General features: G+C 36.3%; 1 protein-coding gene across 2 annotated transcripts in view; it reads right to left on the bottom strand.

Annotated features, from left to right (window-relative positions):
• Positions 1-26,693, bottom strand: part of LOC105051345 (uncharacterized) — a 39,584-nt gene extending 12,891 nt beyond the window's left edge. Inside the window, exons 1-15 of one of the 2 annotated variants that reach the window (XM_010931718.3) lie at positions 26,462-26,693; positions 26,280-26,366; positions 25,486-25,554; positions 24,935-25,067; positions 24,794-24,840; positions 20,959-21,045; positions 18,804-18,865; positions 13,534-13,576; positions 13,261-13,341; positions 7,124-7,240; positions 5,917-6,022; positions 5,120-5,183; positions 1,625-1,667; positions 510-776; positions 272-433 (exon numbers count right to left, since the gene is read on the bottom strand). In XM_010931718.3, the coding sequence (XP_010930020.3) occupies positions 272-433; positions 510-776; positions 1,625-1,667; positions 5,120-5,183; positions 5,917-6,022; positions 7,124-7,240; positions 13,261-13,341; positions 13,534-13,576; positions 18,804-18,865; positions 20,959-21,045; positions 24,794-24,840; positions 24,935-25,067; positions 25,486-25,554; positions 26,280-26,366; positions 26,462-26,593 (1,500 nt within the window). In that variant the 5' untranslated portion in view covers positions 26,594-26,693. The remainder of the gene's footprint in view (positions 1-271; positions 434-509; positions 777-1,624; positions 1,668-5,119; positions 5,184-5,916; positions 6,023-7,123; positions 7,241-13,260; positions 13,342-13,533; positions 13,577-18,803; positions 18,866-20,958; positions 21,046-24,793; positions 24,841-24,934; positions 25,068-25,485; positions 25,555-26,279; positions 26,367-26,461) is intronic. The other variant, XM_073243255.1, reaches the window with a different exon arrangement.
• Positions 26,694-26,918: the final 225 nt, after the last annotated feature.

The raw sequence follows: 26,918 nt of genomic DNA, 5'->3' as shown, positions 1-26,918 counted from the left end.
CCTCCCCTCTCTTCCTTTCTTTCCTTCTCCCTCACTCCATTTTCACCGGTGTTCTAAATCGAACACCCAAACCACACCGGTTAGCCGCCAATACAATCCGACATACCCCGAATCATCCGGTTCGGGCCAGTTCAGCAAACCATGCATGATTCAATTTTTATATTGTTTTAACATAAAATGTTTTGGTCATATAAAGAAAAATATAATACAAAACCATGGAGTTAATGAAAATCGGACACACCACAGAATTATGGATTTAAATGAAACTAACCGGTATTATACACTTCCACTCATCAAGTTTGCTGAGGTTAAGTGAATATAGATCATCGAGTGTAATTTCTCGATCCTTCACTTCCATCATTCCTCCATACAAGTAAAGCATATCTTTTCCCACAACCATGCAAGAATTAATACGCCCACAAGGCTTTACTGTCTACAACCCAAAACATGGTCAGTAAACACAAAAAAGCAAATGGCAGAGGTTTGACTTCAAAGTGTGAGCAACCAACCTCTGATGAGCTGCATGCTTGCAGATCAGAATTACAGCCCAGTCCCTGTACCTTTACATCTGATACCCTGGTTGAGGCAACATCATCAAGGGAAAGAGTTCTGGTCATATGAGAAACATCCTGGGTGCCATATTGTACATCAGATGTCTCTTCATAATACTCCTGCTCATCCCCATCATTTGCTTCAGACATCTCTATATCATCTCGACTGTCCTTGCCGGAAGAAGCAGAATCCTTTATGGGTTCATTTCTTTTGCAACGTTTTACCTACAAGAAAATTACACAACATACAACAATCAAGTTTAGCATAATATTAACCAACAAAATACACATTCTTCATGGTGAATGGAAATCAGAAACTAAAATCTGAAACTAACAGACATTGTTGACCACTATAACAGAAAATAAGTCATGGTGTTAAAGAACAATCTTGTGACTGTTATAATATTTGCAACATGAGGAATGTGACCAGATCGAAGAAAATAACAACAGGAATATAAGATAAAAGCCTTTATTATCATTATACTAATCAAAACAAGAAATAATTGCTCCTACAGATTTTTACTTGTTTGGCACAATGGTTAGTGTTTTAACAATCAAACCATGAAATATAACTAATGCATAATGAGTGCCCTGAAACAGTTGTAACCCCATCATGGCTTTCATACAGGTAAAAGCACAAACCATATGGCTGAGCCCATAACAATGTTCTAACAAATAGTCATCTCCCTTAAAACATTAACAGTTTTTAACAATTATTGTTGCACCATAGTCATAATTGTTAGCCAATATAATGGCTCATCACAGAAACTGACATAGTGACACATAATAGCTATAATATAAAAGCTATAATGGACATTATCATGGTCTAGCTTTCTACCAGGTTATACAACAAGCAGGCAACATGCTACTTTCTTTTGTATTAAAAAAAAAATCATTAAAGAAGAAAATATTAGAACAAAAATCATAACATTCAGTGACTTGTGTTTTTCAGATAACGATTAAAGTAGTGTTGCAGATCAAAAGGCATCAACAAGAGAACTCTAAGACAAAACAATTGCACATACTTTTATTTCTGAATGAACTTTTAGAAGTATGCTAATTGCTAAGTATACCTTGTCTTTAGCAGACTTATCCTTCCGTAGCTCCAGAGGATACCTACAGAATAATGCAAGAAAATGAGCTCAAGCAAAGGAACAAAATGAAAATTATCGATGAATGCAACCTTATGAACTGTTCTTTTATGCTATAGCTTTGATGTTAACAAGCTTCTAGACCATCTACAAAGATATCTTTTGGAAACAGATCCACTCATGAAAGTTATACATTACACATAAGTAAAATGGCAGTCATTACTCCATCAGCCCTGTCAAATTCCTTTACTTATCATACTTCATGTTTGAGTTATTTATGTGTATCACACATTATACTGAGTACACACTTTATAGTTTATAGCATATGCATAGTATTCATGCAACACACGTGAAAGGGAATTAGAACACCTGGGTGTTCACCACAGTTTTGTGGAGTACAACATGTAACTTGTTGTCAAATTCTTGTTGCTCAAGTTCCATGGTCCAAGGATCTACTTGAACTTGACTGAGAGCATAAAGAACCTAATGTCAACCAAGCCTGAAAAGAAACTAGTTAGCTTGGTATGTACTGCTGGTATTAAATTTTTAAGCCTAGATATCCCTTTGAAACTCTAAAATTCAGCAAACTTTTGGAGCGCTTTGAAATCGTGGAAACCAGGTTTTATTTTGCCTATGAATTTTGGAATAAAAAATTTGTTGTCTAGGCATTTCCAAGTAAGATTTTGAAAACACATGAGACAATTAGTTCACAAAACTTAGGGTTTCCTTGTTTGTGGAAGCTATTGTTTCCAGATTTCAAAGTTGGTTTGCATTTTAAAATTTATGCTCAATTGAAAATCCTATTTATTTGCTCTTCAGGAATTGATACTTTGAAACAATGTTTTGGTTTCTACGTATATATACTTAAGTCAAATCAGTCTTCCCAAGAATCTCTTATACATGTGTGGCTTTCCTTTGGAGCTTTCTAATAAATCTTCTATATTGTATTCATGAAATTCTTTCAGAACTAAATACAATATGATAGTTGCAAATTTGCAATACATACATACATACATACACCTGGACCTCTAGCCAGGTAGTTGCACTTTTGGCCTCGTTCAAATTATTGAGAGAATTTCCATAGAACTCAATAATTCATATGGCCCATCCACTTTACAAATGATGATTTTATCTAGCCTCATCCACAATAGCAAGAAGGATTTATGTTACCTCTAGGATCAAAAACTAAAAAAAAAAAAATCAAGAAACTGTATATCATACAAATCAACTAAGAACTGATGAATTTTGCTCTTTTCATATTGCTTGAATCTTTAATTAGAAAGCTTTGGTTTCAATAATTCACTTTATTATGTTCTCACTGAACCTTTGCTTGAACAGTTTCTACAAAACTCTCTATGTGATTAAACACTATTTATTTTTAATCAAGGCTAAAATTCCTTGGACTATGTAAAAGATGCTTATCGAGCTATGTAGCTCAATCCCATCTCTGTTATCAAAGTTTTCTGAGTAACCAGTGAGAGTTGGACTAGGTTTTAGAATAAAGATGAATAAAATAAAGTTGCTTATTTAGGTATGCAAATTAATCCCATCATTGTTATCGAACTTTTTGGAGTAATTAGTGAGAGTTGGACTAGATTGCAGAAGTAAAGATGAATCAGCAAGGTTCGGCTTTTGGATGTGCATTTTGGGATCTGGTGATCATTGAGGCAGCACCAATCATATAGTAGATTAGACAAGCATTGTTTGTGACCTTAAAGGTATAGCATCAAATGCACTGGATTTTGTTCAAATTTTGTACCTGGATTTCATCTATGAGTAAGACTTATGCTTTGTATTACAGTTCTTAGTTATATTCTCTTTTAATCATATGGTTTGTTAAAGAAATGCTTAATGTTATTGCAACCTTGCATCCATTTTATTCATTACAACAGTCACATTTTGGGATTCAAACAAGTTCAAATTTGGGTTGTGACCTTAAGAGTTTGTATCTTTCTAAATTCCAACTTCTTCATACTAAGCCTGGTTGAGCTCTTCCATGCCTTTGCCACCTTTTTTGGTCTGTGAGATGTCGTCCTATATTTGTCACAGTAAACGAATCACCTACAACAGTATTGGTGGGAAACTGGGCATATTCACACAATAAAAAGATCCAGCTAGGCTAAACTATAATCTGGCCTCTTCTTTAATTCACCTACTCTCTTCCTTTACTTCAATTTAGCATATTACTTCAATCAGCCCAAAGATGCTCATAGGATACCATCTGTCTTACCATGGAAATGAAGTGCAGCAAGCACAGGCTTTAAAAACAAACATCATTATTAATGTACAATATCTTGAATTTGTCATCTAAATGCCGAACACCCTGACTGGTGTTGGTATGCATCGTAATACAAGATGAAGAGCTAGCCAAATTAATGGACCATTAATCTCTGTTTTAGTGCATCTATTCTCTCCCCTTAATGCAATTCAGAAATTGCATCCATGGGCCCATCAATGTCTATTGCAAATTCACTATCTGATTATGGACATCAACATGCTTATGGTGTATTTCAATAGCTAGAATCTTCTAACAAAAGGATGCTGCACCAACATTGGACTTGAGAATCTCACTCCTACACTCACTTTATGTAGTTTCTTTCTTTGAGAGCTCGGAATCCCACTTCTACACCAGAACTTTCTCCAACACTCATTGCCTCTTTCAGATAACCAAGAAGTTTACCTAGCACATGCTTTTATCACTTCACTAGTACGCTTCTTATGATTACAATCAATTTCTTGCTGAAGATTAATGTCAATGATGACTAAGGTATGCTTAGAATCAGTCAGCAATAAGAGGAGACAATGATCGGAGAGCAGGAAGGTTATGTACCTATACACGAATGCCTGTATATATAAACTCAAAAATGTCTATAGATAAATTACTGTATGTGAAAGCATAAGTGGAAAGCTAAAAAATTGGTTAACAACCTTTTATCAACTTCGTTAAAACTCAAGGACATCAATGAGGCTGTGAACTTCCAAGTTAAAGAATGCCTAAGGCTTCTACACCAATATTGGCTGACATCTTAGAAGTAACTAAAGATATAAGCCAAGGCTGTATGTAGGTGGTTACAGCTTGATGGATGGTCTTTTAAAAGATTTTAGGAATTTTGTATTTCTGTTCTAGGAACTACAATAATTGCCGATTTCTCAAACTTTGCAAACTCCCCACATTAGTAAATCTCTATATAAGAAAATTACCAATGTGTGCAAACTGTATAATAAAATCTATTACATTCATATCACCTGATAGGCATATTATCTTTTAGCATTAAGCTAATGCTCACTTTTTTAGTATTCAATTGCTCAGCATGAAAGATACCAAGAAATAACCTTACACTTTGCAGAGAAATAAATTTATACAGTCATATCTCACCATAAGAATCCAAAAGGAGAGTCATAACAAACTTAATAGTTATACCCTCTCAATGTCTATAGACCAATCAGTAAATCAGTAAATATATAAGATGAACGTACCACCGATGGCTGTCTAACTGAAAGCCATAGAGCTCATTCATAAATAAGCTCATAAGTGCATCGCCTACATCAGTAAAGCACAAGGGCAAAATCAGTGAAAATTAATAAGTTTTCGTGACAAATCAAATGTCCAACACTGAGAAGATGTTAAAGAAGAAGAACATGGGAATAAAGCTAGCAGCAGCAACAATTGCAAATCTCTATCATACATAATACAAAAGGATTGCTTGAGATAAGAAAGACTGCATTTAATTAAAATTAAAACACAGGATTGAAGAGCTTAATTAGGTTACAGATTTCAGATAGAACAACGCACACGAGAAGGCATATTCGCATCAAACCAAGACAGGAAAACTCAATAGGCTTTCACAGCCTCATAGAGGGGGAGGTGGAGGTTCACACCCTATGTTTTGCTCCTGCACCTACCTTCCATTTGCAATGGAAACATTTTTACATTTTCGCTTGAAAAGAAATATTCGCAAGACCATTTTGATTTTGACATTGTCAAACTTTCATTAATTGCCAATAAGCATAATGATAGATGACCAATAGTTGGCTACCACAACAACCAGTGAAACAACACATGGCCACAGTTAAATTTAAAGGAAAATCAAATAAACAGTTTGACAGCATCATTTTTTGCTTTACCTGGTGAAATAAATACTTCTAACTTAATACTGAACATGTTATATAAAAGTCTAAAGCAAAAAGGATGGACAGTCCAACATTATGTAAAAGAAAAATCCATAACAAGAAAAGAAGAGTATATAGTATATGCAGCATAAAATAAGACAAACCTTCAGCTTCCATATCAACAACACCTCCAAAAAGGAGAGCCCGCTTCTTGTGAACACACATAGAAAACCCAGCACGAGGCCCTGGAGGCATCCCACTCTTTTTAACCTACAAATACATTAAAATAAAATATACCTTTCGAAAAGAAAAAAAGAAGAAGAAGAAGAATAAAGGAAATGACACAAAAAAAAAAAGACTATAAAAAAACAGAAAAAGAAAATGAGGAAGTACTAGGCATGAGGTTAAGCTTCAAAACTTAAGGGTTCCAGAGGCAATTGGATCCATATACTGAAAATATGCACAACAGTCTTTTTATATTATTTTCACACTGTCTGAATATGATAACTAAAGTCATCGCTACATGTCCTTCAGGAATGAAGTAAACATTGAACTCCAGTGCTCATCGTGATCAAAAAAAAAAAAAAAACAGTCCAGCACCATTTACTTCTAGTGAATCTTGTGCTCTGTAGACAGCCAAAAGTTTCATGGTTTGGAACCTAGCTGGAGTTAATAGTCCTTGCTCACCCTCTTGCATAAGTGAAGCCTTTGCTAGTTTCAGTCATGTCTCCATTTCATTTTATTTTCTGCCAAAATTTTTTTACCGTAGGTCAAATCATTCATTTATGGAGATCGAAGCCATTGTTTACAAATTTATTTTCTTCTCAGACAAGGGTTTCTTGTTAATTATGTGACCAAGTTATACAACTGAAATATTTGTTGGATATAAGCATGAAAAATACAGCATCTCAATTTTCAATTATATTTCTAAAGTATGCCTTTCCCCAAAAAAACATCTGCTTTGTGCTGAAGTTTGCACATATGCCTATTCTCACATATACTTTTACAGTTTTTACCCATCATCAGCCGGTGGGTAGTGCTTACCAGCTAAAGGCAGTCATCTCACCATAGCCATATACGGTAGCAGTTCAAAGTGCTACCATAGTATCTGGCAAGCAACCATAGATTAAAACCAGTAGGGAAAAGAATGAGAATTTCTGCTGAAAAGGAATAAAAAGCTACAGAATGATTTTATATCATGGACTAACAATAGTAGAAATTAGCCACAAAATCCCAAATAAATCATCGATTCAGATTCAATAATATTGCACTATAAAGCAAATGCCCACTTTAAAAATTTGATATCCAGACAATTACAGTGCAAGCATATGATTAAAATATAATCGGTAAAACTACTAGGCAGCAAAGGACCTTGCTCCATTCCCATGTCCGAGGATCAAGAGACCAGATGTCTGAATGAACATTCCCTTTCTCTGAGCTATTTTTATCAGATACAACTTCTTTTGAATAGCCACCATACAGAAATATCTGTCCATACAAACTAATTTCAGTAAAGTGAAGACAATCTTGATCTTTTTCTTTTTTTCTTTTTTTTTTTTTTGAAGACAACTGATGCTTGAACTGAGACAAAGGAACAACTGCAAATACAAACTAGAACAACTTATGCATATCTGGAAGGTAAAACCATAAAGTTCAGATGGAAGAAGAAAATTTGATCTTAAATTTAGGAAAAAAGATTCAGGCATATGGTTTTCTTAAAAGGTCAAACTAACAACCAGGATGGATTAGTTAATATACCTACAAGGTAGCTTAATGATCACAGTTAACTGAGAAGACAGTTATAAATTGAAAAGACAGTTATAAATTGTAAGATGAAAATGCATAGAACAAACACAAGTACTCGAGAGTTACCTGATATAAATCAAACTATAAGACCTAAGCAAGAAACAATATTACATGAATGTGGGTAAAGTAAATAGAAATCAGGAACACTCGATGGTTGCAAGCCAAGGCTTGCTCTTCTACAAAATACTTCTTGCTACTTCCATCCATGCCTTTTGTGATTTATTTCCTGACATTTTAGAACTCCTAAGACCCCCTCCCTGCCAATTTCATCTCCGTCATACATTGCGCACAACCAAAAATATCCCTGATGGTTTTCCCCACATACTATCCACCATGGTATTCTAGTCGAATTTCCTCTACTCAACTGATTCCACTTGAGAAACTTGAATGTAAAATAATTTTTTGAACAACCACAGATATTTTAATTAATATTGTATATGCCTGAAAGTTGAGTAGACAGGAACTCTTCATTGACTTAGACATGGTCAAGAGAGCCTAGAATTTTTTTTTTTTTTGACAAAATATTACATAGTAATGTTAGACAAATAAACCGGGTAATTGCATCACTGAGCTAGCCTCACAACCCAATACCCTTTAAAAAAGTTTGACCACTAATTCATATTTCTTTCTCAGGATTCCTCATCTTTAAAAAGCAAAAAAAAATGAAAATGATATCCAATTTCAATTTCATCATCATTTGATGGCTCATATGACAAAAATCATATAAGTTCATTGACTCCTCTAATGTAAGGTTCACACTGAGGTGGATGACACAAATTATGATTCATTATCACTTCGACAAGCACCTCTCTCCTAGAATTCCACTGATCCCTTAATCAAGTCAAAGAGAATTCATAAACAGCAAAACAATTCAAACAATTACATAAGACCGACGAGGCAGTGTGTTTATGCACATATAAGTATGGAAAGAGAGAGTTCAACAAGAATCATAATCATAGAAAACAAATCCTGTCAGTGCAAAAATTACACGGTAAACCATACAAATATAAATCATTCTAACGATCATGATAGAATAACTAATATGCCTATAAAGTAACAAATAAAAAAAAAACAAACATTTTACAGTTCTCTTACATGTGCATCAAGTATTGATAATTTGGAAAGGTCCTAAGATGAGATAAAATTATTTAATCCATTGTTTGTCAATATTCAAACTTGTTGAAATCTGGTTGAAATGTGAACTGAGATGTGCAGCTCATCACAAACGGTTTCAATAAAAGTGGTGTGTCTCATAATTTCTCACTAATAAAATTTGCATTCCAGTTCTCAATGGAGGATTTATTAAAATTCTCTGTCGTGCAGGCACGCATGCTCTCTTTACCCATAGACATGTTTATATTTGAATGACAAGTGTGTCCAAATCCAATGAAAGTAATACAGAATGGAAGTTTTGATTATACAGACAAGGAATCAGCACCTCCAAGCCCATAACATCTAAAAGTCTTGCAATCAGAGAGGAGGAGAGAGAGAGAGAGAGATGCTTTGAGGGTTTCATACCAATAGATTTAACACTCCCACTTAACAATATCAAATAACAAGATAATGACTAACGTAATCTATTATTTCGATGCGTGGCAACACAAATATTAGTCCAAATGTGTTTCAAGATGTGCTAACTTTAACCAAAGTGGTGGCAGCTATCTATTTGGCCAGTCTAGCTCTACTAATATCCTCTTTGCTGTCTCCACTTATTTTGGTTTCTCATAATGGGATATTCAAATTGAAGATCTACACCAGTTATTATAATCTGCACCATTGAAAATGCTTAGAAACCAAAAATCATGTGTTTTGATCATCCCTAACCGGTGCATCAAGTGGACAAAAAATGAACTGTTAAAATGATATGAGATCATGTTTTGTTATTTTCTTAGCATTATTTAGATCTATTGATTTTTGAACCTATATATACTTAAACATGTGTAATCATGATTAATAAGGTCGATTCTCAATCTAAATGCTTCATCATGTATTTTAGCATACTAGCAAAATAGAAATCTTCCATATTTGTGTCCACATGATATATATATTACAGACCACTAAAATATATGATTTTGATTTCTAGATATTTTTATGATACAGCTCATGATCAATGGTATAGAACTTCAATTTGGATGCCCCATTATTGATTTTGGAATTGGAAGGCATGTAGTCCTTACCATCTATACTTACATACACATTACCTGATGTAACAGTAAGAGCCAAAAATACATTTACGGGGTAAATTATACACATCAATTATTAAAAAAGCACCATAAATCTATAATAAAAATAATTTATTTTTCTTATGAATATTTATTTATCTTCAAATTAAAATTGACAAAGCTATTTGTCATTATATGCTAATATATTGGAAGCAAGGTTCGCCATCTCAATATCAAACCCATAATGTACCATTCTATTATAGTGTCGAGAGGCAATACACTACAAGACGGCGAGACGAGTGTCAGTATGGTAGGCATACCGATTCAATATTAGTAATAGTAGGAATGATATACCTATTCAGTACCACAATATGGCAAATCTTGTTGGAAGACAACAAGGTAAAAGTATTTTTGTCAATGTAACCATTGCAAGCAAGGTCTACCGAACCAGTGATTTGGCCCGTACCGAATTGGATCAACACCAACCAAGAATGGTTCAACCCGGCATTCACTGAACCATCCCAAACCAGATGGTTCAGGCCATGCCGAACTGTACCAGCAGGATACTAATCCGGTTCCGATGAACAAATAGCACATCGGCCATCTCGGAGGAAAGGAGAAGAACGAGAGGAAGGGAGAGAAGGAAGGGAGAGGAAGAGAGGGTCTCCGATGGCCAGAGACCATCCAAGCTCTTGCCAAGCTTGGTAAGGATGAAGAAGGGAAGGAGAGAAAGGGAAGATGCTCACCGGACAACTAGAGGCCCTCAGAGGCCTTTAGATGAACGGCGATGCCGCCACAACCTCTCCGATGGCTGGCAAGCCGGCTCCGAGGAGGCTGAGGGCAACCGAGACCGGAGGAGGGCCTCCACCCTCCTCTAGTTCGAAACAGAGGTTTGCCCCTATTTCTTTTTTTTTTTTTGCTTTTTATTGGGTGAAGCGGACAATGCATGGATGATGGCCTCTGCCCTCCTACAACCTAGGTCGCCCTCAGCCTCCCTCGCAGCGGCGGTGACGTCCATCCGAAGGCCTCCAAGGCCTCCGGTGACCTGGTAAGCATCTCTCCTCTCTTCTTCCCTCCCTCCGCTCTTAACAAGCTCGGCAAGAGCTTGGATGGCCTCCGATAGCCTCCAATGGAGGGCCACCGAAGGCCCTCTCTTCCTCTCCCTCTCCTTCTATCCCCCTCCCTTTCTTTCTCCTCCCTCTTCCCTTCTTTGCCTTGTCGGTTCAACCCAGCACGGACTAATATGGACCCATACCGAACCTACCCCACGTCGCCAGAACAAGGTCCAAATCTAGTTCGGCAATCCTTGGTTCAACCCGTTGGATCAATTCAGCCTCTACCAATTGCCCCCTCTCAAAGCATCTCATGTCTCTCTCAAAGGTTCTTCCCAATGAAACCTTAGGCCCTCTCAATTTTCACCTCTCTCAAATGCTATCGATGCTGAAGAAGGTAGCTCTCTCTCTCTCTCTCTCTGTCTCTCGACTGCATCTGAAAGGGCTCTGGACTAAGTGATTCGGCATCCCATCTCATCCCCTCCCTCCCTCACTTTCCCCATTTTTGTGTTCCCTTCTCCCTCTCCCTCCTTTTTATTTTCGAATTTTGAATTAAAGACGGCAAACCATATGCCGACTTTAGTTCAAAATTTGAAAATAAAAAAAGGGGCGCGAAACAAACTAGAACGATATGATATCTATATTGTACTATACCATACCACTAGACAACCGATATGGATCCCAATACCAGTGCGGCCAACCTTAATTGAAGGCATCATATTCAACACTTCAATTATCCTTAAAGAAATAGAATATTTGAACATAAAGTAACTTTGTGGGTATATCATGTACATAACTAGGATTGCATTACTATTGTTCTTTACTAGTAGATGCACAGTATAAGAAAGCACCCACTTATTAAGCTTGCAAAATAGTAAAAATTTAGCTCGAACACAAGCAAAATCCAACAGATTGCGATACAGACATACAGCAACAAAAGTAACCTACAAATTCAACTACTTACCACAGGAGAAAAGAAAGAGATGAACTACATTATGGAATTAAAGGTGATGTTAATCAAATAAATTCAAGAAAAATGAAAATAATCTTATCCATATTGTAAAATTTATGCCCAGAGGATCGCTACGAAATGTGTCTTCTTGCATAAGCAATTCCTTGAAATCTTCGTAAAGACAATTTGGCAAATTGATGTGAGTCTCACGCCAGGTAAATGAGTAACCAAATAGGCATTGAAAAGAAAAAGGAACAGATAAAGGGTACACTAAACTTGTTCAATATATGTACAATAAGACAATAACAATCACAATAATTTATGGTGTACCAAGTCTCATCACATCAAGCCTAATCTAAAAGTCAAAACTAAGCCCAAATCTCTTTATACTTGCCATAGATGAACTCATAGCCAATATTCAGGACAATAAATCATGACATATGCCATTTGACGATGGTATGTGTCAATTAATGAGAAAATGATAGGAATGAATGCTGAAACAGAAATGCCACAAAAAGAATATCCTTGGAATATGGGTCTAAAAATAAAGGTAGCGCAAATAGTGTAATTCAAACTTGAATGGAGATGAAAGTGAAACTTCAATTGATATGTTTAAGAGGTAATACAATGTAATCAGTTTCATGTCTTGCATGTGTCGGTATCAAAAAATGAATGCTGGGCAATCAACAAACCAAGAACCCAAGCATGGATGACCATTAGAACTAGGAAAACAAGCTGAGGAATAAAAAATTAGATGAGGCATAACAGTGCAACACATGATCACAAAGCTAGGGAGAGCCAATGAAGACAGGAAAGGCACATAGAAAAGATCTAAAGGGCACTATCATATAGAGGTACTTGGACCAGTAATAAGAGGAAACAGAAGGGAAAGACCCACAGTAAAACAAACAAAAGTGTAAAAAGAGATACAGAAAGTTGCAGGGACACTAAATGTAGTCCTAATAAAAATGATATATGAAGGATCTGAGCTCATATGTCCAATGGCTATGGTCATAAATCATAATTACGGAAAATTCCAAACCACACTAATATTTCCATACTAGATTTGCAAAACAGCAATTAGGCCCAGTCCATCCTGGCGGTATTGTACTGAACCAGAGAGAGATGTGGTCCTAGAATGCATCTTGGGACCACAGGTCTCTGTAGACCAGGCCATCCTAGTCCATCCTGGCTAGGATGAACCATGGCAGTTGCATCACTAGGGTCTTAGCACCATTGTGACCTAGCAAAGCGACACAATATAAGGGGAAGTTATAGAATGATGTTACTAATTACCGAATGCAGCAGTATGAAGCCAAAAATATGTACCAGCTGCAGCCAAGATTATAGTTTTTCAAATACAAAATTTATGAAGATTAATTAGACAATATAAACATGAAATACAGCATGATCACCTAATATAGATGCTCAATATGAATAGATCAACTGAGCAAGAGGAATAATAAACAATCCAAAGATCAGCATACAGCAACAAATGTAGTTTAAGAGAAGAAGATAATCTACTAGTTGACTTACTTGATCTTGGAAAACAAAAAGTTGAAAACCACTCCTCGCACTAGGCCACATGCATCCAGGCCGAGGTTTTATTTCTTGCCACTACAGTTAGAAATGCATGTATTTGTTATATACATAGATAAAACAGATTGAGAAGGCCCACCACCAACCTAAATACCTAATGCAAAGTACTAATAAAGCAAAGATGGCCCATAAAAAAACAAGCTGAAGATAAAATATAAACTATAACCTAATGCATGCTACCAATTGACCAAAAGCTCAAGTAACATTCACCTTGAACTGATCGAGATCAAAAACATGCAAATCATTAAAATACCTGCAAAACCATAGCAAATTCGGATATAATTACATTTTATGATTCTATACGCAATAACAAGAAACTAATAAATTCTTAGAACTTCTAAGAAGGATACATGGACATTTATAGGAATGGTAATTTTGGATGATTTGGCAAACAAAAACACAGATATAGAATAAAATCCAAGAACAAAGACGACATTGTTAAGTAAATTTGTTTTATTTTTACATAATTTAGGAACTGAACAATATGGGCATTTGCTTCTGCATGATTCGCAATGCACATGCATGTAGATATTCTAACTAAATTTTAAATTTTCAAAATCAAGAACCGAATCCATTTTTTCCTAATGGTTAAAAGCATCGATTTTTTGCTGCATGAAAGGAAAAGGGAGATGGACATGTGTAAAGGAGAAATTTTTTGCCCAGGACAGCCATTGAAAACAAAATATATATAAGTAGCACATGTGGATATACATGTGCATTATTTAAAAACATGTACATCATATATGATGCTCATAAGTATCAATGCTCTATGCACAACATGTTAGTGGCATCTAAGTAGAGAAACACCATTCCTGGACTAAACATCATATATTTTGGATCCTAAGATATGTAATGGATTTTAGCAGGTTGGATGCGGTGGTAAGGAGCTTCTATGTTATTACTATATGATCAACAAACCTTGAAGCCCTCAAGAAAATTTTATAGCAATAAGGCCTAATGTTTTATGCAAGGTATGCTGAACCGGTACCGGCCGTATCGGCCGGCCGACGGTACGGTTCGGTATGGTTTCGTATCGTACCGAACCGACGAAGGCAACCCGAACCGAAAGAAGAAAAAGAGAGAAAGAGAGAAATAGAGAGAGAGGAAGAAAGAAAAAAGGGAGGGAAGGAGCCGACGGGCCGCCGGAGGGTGCAGTCCGTGCGGGCGGCGCCGCGGGCGTGAAACAGAGGCGTCGCTCCTGTTTCGTAATTTTTTAAAAAAAAATAGTTTTAAGTGAAGCCGGCAAACTTCATAATTTTTGTTTTTTTTAAAAAAATCTATTAAGTCGACAACGCAGTTGTCGACTTCATAAGTTTAAAACAAAAAAAAAAATCAAAACAAACCGTCTATTTCGAAAAAGAAGGGGGCAAGCCACGGAGGGGCTCCGCTGCGCCACCGCCCTCAGCTGTCGGCGTCGGCTCGCCGCCATCGGGAGTCGCGACAGACGCCGTCCGTCCGTAGATCCCTCCCCCCGAGCGATCTCTCTCTCTTTCTTACTCTTTTGAAAGCCCTATCGGGCGATACGGGGCTGAAAGCCCTCCGACAGCCGCAGCCGGCCACCGCCGGCCTCCGACGGCTCCCACCTCCCTCTCTCTCCTCCTCTCTCTCTCTTTCTCACTTTCTCACTTTTTTCCTTCCATACTGCCGGTGTACCTAATTTACCGACCGAATCATACCGATTTTCCGCCAGTCCAATACGATACTGAGTGTACTGTCGGTTCGACACGATATGGCAAACACTGGTTTTATGGCTCAGAATGCTGGCAATCTAGAGGGTTCTGGAAAAAAAGTAGAAAAATTAAGAATGTTAAGATGGATTATGGTAAAACTAGACTGAGGAATGAGTATATTTAAAGTTTTTAGGTAATGCAATATGGGGGTACCGCGGTTACATATGATTAGTACATAGACATACAGGAGAAGGAATCTCCCCTCCAAAAATGAAAACAGTTCCTAATGAATTTGGCGGTAGACGACAGGATTCCTAGTTAATCCTGATTCGACATTAGAAGTATATTGATTGTTCCCCAATAACCAAATACTTTTTTCTGTAAATACTACATATTTGATTCCATCCATAAATCCCTGCAATCTCTCACATTCGGCTAGAGAAGAAATTAGAAAAACAATAAATCTTATAGGTTGACGCCACAGATTCCAGGGTTTGAGAAGGCACCCTCCTTGCTTCTAGAAGCAGGCAGCCCACACCAAGCCGCCTCCCAACGGTCTTGGACGTCCCATCTTGCTTTTTTCTCCTTATTTCTGGTTGAATACCAAGTCTCCACGTCCCTAGGGTGAGTTCTAACACAATATACTCCTATATCAATGTATGGTTCGTTGATACACCTTGGTATGGCACATGGCACATATACATGAAATGTTGAACCGCCTCGAACCAAGTGTTCGAGGCATGCCAAACCATAGTAATGGCCAACCAATGCTTTTCAGGTGTTCGATTCGAAACGTCAGCAAAAATGGAGCAAGAGAGAGAGAGAGAGAGGAGGGGAGGAAAGGAGAGAAAGCCCGGTGATGGCCCATCGAGGCCGTCGGAGGGCCTTCGAGGCTTCGTGGTCGCCCTCAAGAGGAGATTCGAGAGAGAGATAGAGAGAGGGGTGAGGAGAGAAATGGAGAGAGGGGAAGACAACGGAGAGACTATCGGAGGCCGTGGGTGGCCATCGTATGCCAAATGGCCAAAATTGACCCCACGAACGCTGCGGATTCAAAACGAAGATGACCTACCCCTATTCATCACTTTTTTTTAAGATGATGCATAGTGAAGCTAGCAAATCTATTGCTAGCTTGTTTGTCGGCTTCATTGTGTATCGAATTTTAAAGAAAAAAAGGCAAAGAACAGGCAACCCATGGTATCCATGGAATCGATTTCAGCCGTCCGACGCCTCCCTGCCTCTTTCCTCTCCTCCATTTCTCTCCCTCCCCCTATCTCTCTATCTCCTCTTGTAGAGAACCACAAATCCCTAGAACCTCGCAGCCCTCCATGGCCACTGCGACGTCTTCATCGGCCTACCTTTGCTTCCCTCCCTCCCTCCCCCCTCTCTCTCTTTTCCTCCCTGGTTCACCCTTATCTCCATATCAATTTGGGCCTGGTACGGTCTGATATGGGGTTGTACTGACTCATACTATCAGCCAACCAGCACAGTTCTGATTCTGAGTTGGCGAACCTTGCCTCAATATGTCTAGGTATGATAAATGCACCACAATGCCGTATGGTCAGTTCTTGGTATAGCCCCATTCAGATTTGAGTACAATGGTAATCTGCTGGATTTGAACACAGCAGGAGAGAGATTGTTAAGCAGCAGAATGAGGTGGAAACTGAGAAGACTAAGAAGAAAAAAATGGAAAAGAGAAGAACATAAAAGATGGCTGCATCTCTTATTGCTTTCAAAATAACTCACATGCAACTCTAAAAAAACCCACTAATAGCCGGCAGCCCCTACTTTAAACATCTTTTATTCTTAAATATGAAAATGAACCTAAAGTAAATAGCTGCCCAAAACATTTTTTAACCGAGTAGCCAGCTCATTATTAGACTCACATCAGGACTCCTAATATAGACACAAACTGAAACAATAAAGTGACTGAATTACCAACTAAGTCTCATGTGTCATACATAATTATCTCAAATATACTGACCCCCTAATTAGATAATAAAAACAAATAAAACCGCATTGAGAACAACTCCTAATGCATGACTTCATCAAATATTGATTAGATGACTTGTTGGAGTTGCACAAACTAAGAGCAAAGTGATGGAGAATCCATTGGATATATGAACAATGTACAACAAACATCTGACGGGACTCATAGGAAGATGTACTTTAATTTCTGTTAAAGATGTAAAAGAGAAGACCTAAAGTGGTTTAGATAAAGGTTGTAAGGAAAGAAATGGAAAAGCTAAGAGTCATGTCAGGGGAGCTTTATATATGAACTCCTGGGGAATGAGGATCCATAAAGCTATCCCCAAATAGGTGGGATGAGGTTTGATGGTTATGGTTATGATAGTAAGATATGAAATAAATGATATAGGAAGCCACATTTCCTAAATGAGAGTGACATTCCATTAACAAATTTAGATTGTTTTTAACGAGTGGGATTGCATTTAAGTGTTCTCACAACATTCGAATACGTATCTCATAACATCAACAAAGCAAGTAATCAAATAGATTCCACTATTACGAAATGTTTTTTCCTTTAAAGGATGCTATACTAAATAAAAACAGAATCTTCTGATTGTGAACATGCGACCTAACTATTGACACTTGGAAATGCAGAACCATGTTGAGGTGTTTCTATAGAAATACTTCAAGGTTCTTAAGCTATTAGTTTATGAAAGCCAATATGATATTGAGGAATTTGTTTCCTAAGAGTTTTTGGGAGCAACCAGAGGACATGCCAAGGTCATCAAATAACAATTTCATTGGCTGAAAAGGTGCAGAAATTTGGCAATTAGGTGATCCTATTTAAGGCTCAAGGGAGGAGTTCTTGCAAGCTCTATATGTGTGTGTGCGCGCACAAAAATTTCTCTCTGTTGTCCAGGAAGCATGTATAGTTCAAATCACATTTCATGTTTCCAAAATAAATACATATCGGATATTGATACCCGTTGAATGCTTCTCAAAACATGTTTCATACTTGTGTTAATATCTATTTTTCAAAGTTAATAAAACACACTGGATACTTCCAGATATACTAAAGATACTTTCTTGATACCTCCAAACATGAGGAGAAAAAGCATTTTCTTGTTCCTTTTTTTTTATTGCTAACCTTTCAAGCATGAATGGTCTTTTCCAGAGCCTATAATGTTAATATTAAAATATGAAGTACAGATTGGGGTCTATGGATTTGAATAATAACTAAATGATGACCTTGTAAAAGTTGATACCATCGTACAAGTATGGACAATGTCATTTTAAATAGCCTATTATATACGTACATTCACATACATTTGTACATTATGTCTGTATGCGTGTATCTTTGTATGGAATACATATATATTCATTGATATACGTCATATTGATGTATCTGTAGAGTATCATGTCTATAGCCCATATTCTTGTTGCACCCAAGAAATTCTATGTGCCAAGCATCCACCAGGGTTGGTTGAAACAGGACCCTTGAGTTACTGCTGATATAGTTGGCTGATCAAGTAGATATAGAGAATTTGTATGAATCCCTTCCTAAAGTGTACCACCTCCTCAATAAATCAAATGGAAAGACTGCAATGAGCTGCATTAATATATGTCCACAAATGATATATTATCAATTATATAATGTGCACGGCTGCACGTTACCACCAATGCATGCAAGCCTTTCACAACTAGCTCTAGTACAACAAGAAAAATATAAAGAAAACTTAGAGAGTTGAAAACCAACAACTTTCAGACTAGCACGGTCATCATGCAAAAAAATAAATCAAATTAGCAAGACCTGTAAAATCTGTAATGGTTGAACCAAGTAACAACCTCACTTCTCTAAGAGTGTCATAAAAGCCACCAAAAACAATAATCTTGTGCTTGTATAAGACCTGATAAGAAGAAATGGTTTGAGACTGAGAATTGTTGTACATATATTATGCTAATGAATTATGAAACATATAACAAGCATTAATAACACATGTATAATTACATAGTTAACAGATTGTCATGCATATGCACAAGCACGAACATGCACACACAATGTAACAAGCATGGATATGTGCAAGCATACATGAGACATGCACACACAAACAGACATGCAATGACAACTCACTGCACCCAAATGTGTTTGCAGAACCACAAACACATGCCACCACACTCACACTGACCCACCAAGCAGCTGCCATGCCCGCTGCCTACCCATGTCATCAATCATACAAGCATGCATGTCCATGCCAAACAGGCATGCATGTGATTGAACGCACATAATGTGACTGCATGTATGCACCGTGCAAATTTGTGGGCACAAAGCAATGCTATGCTTGTCATGTACTATCGAATGAATGAAAGCTCTTATGCCCTTCTCAAGATTCTGAAATCATTATTTAGAGCATGCCAAGAAAGCAAGTTTTGACTATTGCTTTATTTAGTTATTTTCGCTTCAATTTTCATTCACAAATAAAGTACACAGCATAGAAATAGGAAGAAAATAAATAAGCATTTTCCCACTTCTAAGATTTTTACTAATTATTAGTAAGAACCTTTCAATTTTCTCCTCAACCTTCTATCGGTAAACACTCCAGCTCTCACACCAGAGTGGTGTGACTGCCTGTATGTACAAAAAAAAAAAAAAAAAAAAACATTCCTGCTCCTAAAATCTCTCCAAACCCTCCCAAAATCTTTCTCCTCTAATCTACGTGGCCCTTCCTCCACCATTCCAAACAACTAATGCACTAATTTATAATCTTGCATACAATATAATTAAGTTGCTAAAATTAAGTTATATATGACACATTGTAGATTTAAATATATATATATATATATATATATATATTCATGCCATATAAGATATAACTTACTTCAGATAAACTGTAATTCAAAATAAATGTAATAAATTTAGGGACAAGAAAATGCATTATAATATTACTCTAAATACTTCATATTGATATTTCACGTGACAAGATGATATATAAAATTGCTAATCCAATTTAAAATTTAGCAATATCTGTGATTGATATAGCGATTTCAAGTATAAAAAATAAATAAATAAAATAAAAATATGAATCTTCATATTAAATTAATATTTAAAATCCAAATAATCAACTTACCCTGTACAAAATTGCTAATTCTACCATACGTTGTGACCCATTCTCTATCAGCTTAAGCTTTTGGAATCAATTAGTTAGTTATCATGGTATCAAATACCACCTTAAGCCTCTTCCATATAAGAAATTGTATGTTGTAGTAGTGATCAATACTTGCATTACCAACCTGTACCAGCCAATATAGGGTTGCACCTTATTGATCTGCTACATTACTGGTACCACACAGCTATTGTCTCAACTGCACAAAATACTATATAGTATATACTGGTAAGAAGGCGTGCCATATTGACCCATGTTGTAAGGGGACAAGCTATATATTGCCTATATCAGTATGTTACATATACAGGGTACGGTACTAAGCCAAAGAACATGGGTAGTGATGGATTCATTTTGACCATATTAGTTTTAGAATTACAAATTTAAATAGAATAAGAGTACACTATACATGAATGGATGAATTATTGTGCAACATTAATATATACAAACAATTATATACTTTACATACATCAAAATATATGCTATAGTCAAAAACCATTAAAAAATTATAAGTAAATAGTAATTTGAGATTGTTAGACCTAGAACCAACTTGGTTCCTAAAAAAAAAGGATATGAAAGTTTTTGGTAAAATATAGTAGTTAGATGGAATTGTTCTTCCTGTTGCTTACTCTAGCATTTGTTGGCTCTCTAAACATTTCTTCTTCATGCATGGAACCTTTTTACCTCCATTCACCTATGCAATTTAAATTTTACTAGCATCAAGAAATGCAAAAAATCTCTTTTTTACTTCCTTTCATTTCTTTTTATTTGGAGAGTGAGGACATAAAGGATTATTATTTGTTATAAAGTTTATCATAAAGAAATTAGAACTTGAAGCATACCATGCGATGTCCTGAGCGTGCACTTGGACATCCTTTAATAAGTAGTTGTTCCCATTGATTAGTTTTCAAATCAAACATCCAAAAATCCTGCAACATGAAGTTCAATCAAGGAGCTAGTTATAATGGTAAAATTATTCCAGGTTTTGTGATTATCAAAAAACAAGAGAGCTTCAATAAAAAGAATTATCATCTGTGGGGCTTGATCAAGATGTACCCCCACCTAATGTACTTCTGATTTTAGATAATAATACATCTAGAGGTACCACCCATGTCTCATAATGAATAACAATGATTGCAATTAAGAGAATTGCATCTAACAAACATAGACAATGCAATGATTAAAAAGTATGCAACCAAGATGAGAATAAGAAAGGAGCTGATATATGTGTGTATGCACTTGCAAACATTGGTTGCATGGCATATAAAAATTACAAAGTTCTAAAGCAGAGGTCATTAAATTATCTAGCCAGCATGAACAAGTTGGATCAATAGAGTCATAACATGTTAATGTTGACCCATATCAGACATATAACCCCATGGAGGCCTACATTAATGAAATACGCTGACATGTTCACAAAACAAATCAATTACATATCAAGATAATTATATCTTAACCTATCATCAACACAAACCTCGCCCTTTTTATAAAAATCATTAAGGATATCTTAACAGCTTGATGCAAGAGACCATTGCTTGGTTCAGTGGTAAAGGCTTGGGCAGATATGTGTGGTGGCATGTGTTCGAGTCCTGGGGCAGCCACTTTTTGTAAAAAATGCCAAAGATTATTGAGAACATAACTGGGTAATGTGGTAATAGCTTAATGCAATACACGATTAGAAAACACAAAAACTATATACAATGCTTAAACTGGATATGCATGATACATATCCCATGTAGCTTGCCCTACATGAAATAGTAGTAAGAATCACATTTAGAGGTCAACATGATTATCTCATTTGCTAGACTTTGCCTTTCCACCATACCAACAAATCTAATCTAATATCCATATTGCTGTTAACTTGGTTGCCCATAAACAAGCAAATCACGCCAAGAGTGTTCAACAATTCACCCAACAACTATATGAGACTACTACCGAATTTTTTGGATCTAACATAGCACATCAAGACATATTCCTGAAGACATGATAACGAACATCTTGGTTATATATTAGACAATTTCTGAATGGTTGATCAACAATGAGTTTGAAAGGCACCTAAGAAAGATTGTTATATAATGTGACAATGTTTTATACATGTTTATATTGTACTTGCAATAGGGGCCAAAGGTTACTGAGATTGCATATATTATGCCTTTATCCAATAGAGGATTCAATTTCATCTTCACAACAAACTGGACACCAAGTGTTTTAAATAGACTCAAACAGAATTCAAGCCAGGTTCATGCATGCATGCGTGCGTGCATATATACATGCACATATGCAAGCATAAACACATACATATATGCATGAGGCCTATGTGTCTGTGGTGCGCCTGCTTATCTATGCCTATCTATGCATACTTTACAGGTATATATGATATCTATAGCCTGTAAGTATGCACATATCAAATATATAGATATTTGTACACACACATAAATATATGCATAAATGAATTTATGTATATTTTCACACATACATGGGCATAGATATGTGTAACAAAGATTCAAATCTCATCAATCGGTATCGTATCACCAACGGATAAGCAATGCACCATATCATGATTTGCATCAACAAAGGGTACCAACTGCTATCCTTTGATATGGGTGGTATATCTCTAGTGCAGCATATTTTTGCCTTTTAAAATATTATTTTGCCATTTTTCTTATATCCTATTGTTTTATTGCTAAGCTTTTGCAGAAATATAGTAAATGTATTAATTTAAATTACCTAGTCATTCTATCTGATGTGTGTTGAAGTTTTTCTATGTCTAATTTAGTATATAACTTGCAAGTTAACTACACCAGGAAGCTATGTATACATCAATAAATAACATGCAACTAGGTTACTAGAAATCAATAAACTAATGAATGATATTGAAGATTTAAAGGCATTCACGATGAATTTGTCAACTACTAGCATTGTTTTGACAAATGAACAAAGGAAAAGTACATTTATCATTTCATTGAGCAACAATGACTTTTTTTTTGAATTTTGACACATAATGTAGTCCTTCACCCCAATGTATATGCACATAATACTTAACTATGAATATTTCTTGAAGCCCAAAGTGTTGTTTATTATCATTTTAGTTTAAATGCTTTGGTAACTAAGATCGTGACCTTTCTTAGCGTACTTTTCTTGAAGTCCTATCATCATTTTTGCAATGTTTTGGGGAAAAAATATAATTTATAATACTTTAAGATTTCAGAATACCTTAAAAGTTGAAATAAAGTTGAAATCTTAACCCGGCCAAAAAATCTAGAATTTGAAAAAAAAAAGTTATAAATTCAAGAATTATCCTTAACAAATTTGGATTTTTGAATTTTTCTTATTGAACTCAAATAGGGGTTTATCCTTTATATAATATCTTAAGAAATGGACATTTACTTAAATGTATTATGCAAATAAGTTTGTATTTAGAGTCTCTGTTCGTTTCTCAATAGGTTGCCTGCTACCTAGTCGTTCCAACCTTCAAATGGTGAACAAAAACAAGACCGAACGAGAAAAAATACTTTGGATATAGTATCAATAAATAATGGACCACTCCAGGCCTCATTGCGCAGATCTACTCCAGTACACCTAAATTCCAGTATTCTGGCCCAATTCTACAAGAAGTGCGGTGTGCTAGTCCCTACCATACCAACTTAAGGCTGATTAAAGTACATATCAGCTAACACAAGGTCGGTACTACTTATCAGTCGATAAAGTCTAATTTGATCATTTTTTTTCAATCCTAGATATATACACCCATAAGCAATGCCCACAAAAGTGATATCAGGAAGTATAGTTATGCTATCAATTTAGTATGAAGCCAATGGTACATATCCGATACCCATATAGGCTCCCGACACTTTTTTCTCACTCCTAGCCACGATACGCCTGAAACCATGCGATATGAGTTGGTACCATGTAGTACAGAGGGTTCCACTTCGTTCAGATTGGTATGAACCGTTTCAATTCGTACATCGAACCAAGTCTCAGCATCATACAGTATCTTAACGAAGTAGGCACTACAGATCAGTACAGCAAAGTTGCACCTGAATATATGCACTAATGTATATATAAAAACACACGCACGCATGCACATGCGCGCACACATATCTGCACACATGTATATTAACGGGCAATCATACATGCATATGTATATATATACATATTATGTTATCTGCCTATACACCTGCAAAGGTGGGCAAATTACTGTCACATCTATCGAAGTTGGTCTCAAATCCCATCATCATTTTAACAATGCAGGTTCCAAAACAAAGATCGAAACTATTGAATGTGACCACATGATAGGCCCTCTCTCTATGTTTATACATATATACACACACAAAGTGAGAGATATGTGCAATCAAAATGACATACATACATACATATATATACACAAATATACACACACATAAACACATCTACGCTGTATATATAAAAGCATGAATAAATTTCATTCATACAGTCTAGTTTGACAACAAGCCATTTTCCTCAACAAAAATATAACTCTCCAAGGCAAATTTCAAAATTGTAGGTCCATGTCCATATAACGCTGTTAGATGATGAAGTTATATTAGAACACTTCACTTTCCAAACCATTCTCTAAAGTAGAACAGCAAAATGTTGAATGCCAAACAACAAATGATAAAATGACTATGGTATAAAAGGATAGCTAAGACAAAATTGTACCTTATAATGATGGAAACGCTCCTGGTTTGGAGAAGTAAATTCACCGCCTGAAAAGGCGAAATAGATATGCCAAATTAAAAACTTGGTCAATGAGATTATTAATGCTAATTTTTTTTAAAATGCCAAGCTTAAGTCGGTTACCAAATATATAAATATTATTTTTCCATGCAACTGCCTGATGAGCACTACGAGGAGGTGGACTATTAGGACTTGATACTAACTTCCATTCATTTTTTTCTACATCATAGCGATAAAGATCACCATAAACAAATGTCTGCAGCAACAAACTAGTCAATTAACCTTTGGCACAAATTCTAATATTTGAAATTCAGGTTATTACCAAAAGATTTTGGACATAAAAATAGGGAAATATCAAGAGGCTAAGAAAGAGTATAAATTCTTCTGTGGTTGATTACCATCTTAATTATGAATCATGTGAAGAAGATAGAGGAAAGAAAGTGTGCATGTTTTATAAATGCACGAAAATTAATCATGAGAAACATCTTAGGGAAAGTGGTAGCATTTTTGCGTTAGAATACAACACTTACTAGGAAAAACAAGTAAATCTATGTCACTTTTTCATTTCTTTAAGAGAGGTGATGTTTGATAAAGCATTTGTACTTCTACTAAGATTTGCTAAGAATACACAACCAAATAATTCCACCGCATTTAACTTAATAACAAATTCTCACCTTGTTACCATTGTAAAATTCTCCACCATACAAAATCAACTCCATCTCCTTCAATGGATTAATTGTCAACTACAGGGAGGACAACAAAAGCATTAGGTCTATCACAAAACACAACTATTATATATAAATATATATACATACATATATATAGATACATACATATAACCATATACGTAACCACTAAATCTTATCCCAACTATTTGGCTTTCGCTTTGTGAATGCCCTCACAAACCAACCATGCCTGTTAAGGGATATCATACATTCAAAAAATCTTTCGGAAGAGGAGGGGGGTCACAAAGCCAACTATGCCTATTAAGGGATATAATACATTCGGAAAATCTTACGGAAGGGATATATAAACCTTATCCCCACTATTTGGCTTTGGCTTTGTGTGTGCGTTGTGTGCGCAAGTTCATTGAACCGCGATTTAGACCGCTACTGTGGGGCGCTAACCTGAATCCTTGCTTTCAACTATAATCTTCCAGGATTATATCATAAACAACTCGAAATTTCATAAAAAGTTCGTTTTAAGTACCGGCTGAACTCAGCCTCACGATTCATAGCTTCACGAGTCTTCACAAGTTGACAGATTTTTGAGTCCAAGAAAACAAAGAACAGCGATACACCAAAAGAAGAGAAAAGAATTTTTTTTTTTATTTCTTTGGCTTTTCTGACGAAACAATTCACTAAGAGGGGTCATTCAAGCCAACAAATACAGAAAAGGCATCTGCTGTCGATTCAAAACGAAAACTTTTTCTCTTTTTTACCATGTTCTCCACCAGAACTCAACTCACCGAACAGTTGGAACGAGGAGAAGGGGCGGGAACGTTCTCCTCCACATGGACTTCCTTCTTCTTGGCCTCTTCCTTCTGTATACTTCTCTGCACCAAAACCAAAGGAGAACCACAGTAGCGAAAGACTTAGGGTCGGATTGAGGGAAAGACGCTAGGGCTTAAGGAGGGGTTTGAGAGATTACTAGGATGGCATCGATGTCGTCTTCCGCGGAGACCTTGCGGGTCTCCCGGCGGACTCGCTTCTCCTCGGCTTTCGCCGTCTTCCTTTCCGTCTTCTCCTTTCCCCTCCCCGGCTTCTTCGTCTTCTTCCCCATCTCTTCTTCTTCTTCTTCGGTTGCTCGGGAACAGCGAGAGAAGAGTTGCGGCTTAGTTCTGCCGGCTCTCCTCTTCGTCGTACTGGTTAAAAAAAAACCTAGACCTGGGTCGGTATATTAGTTTTGCAAGTGGGCCGGGTTGGCTTTGGGTCGGCTAGATCTGGGTCGGCATATTAGTTTTGCAAGTGGGCCGGGTTGGCTTTGGGTCGGAAGGAGTGCATTGGAAACAAAAAAAAAAAAAAAGCAAGACCGAGCAAGAGGGTATTTTAGTTAGATAGGGAAAATCTTGATTTTGAAATAAAAAAATATTTTAGTGTTATTTGAG

This window comes from Elaeis guineensis, chromosome 9 (assembly GCF_000442705.2).
Source record: "Elaeis guineensis isolate ETL-2024a chromosome 9, EG11, whole genome shotgun sequence".
Lineage (NCBI taxonomy): Eukaryota > Viridiplantae > Streptophyta > Magnoliopsida > Arecales > Arecaceae > Elaeis > Elaeis guineensis.
The sequence above is the reverse complement of the archived record's forward strand: the minus strand, read 5'-3'. Positions and strand labels throughout refer to the sequence as shown.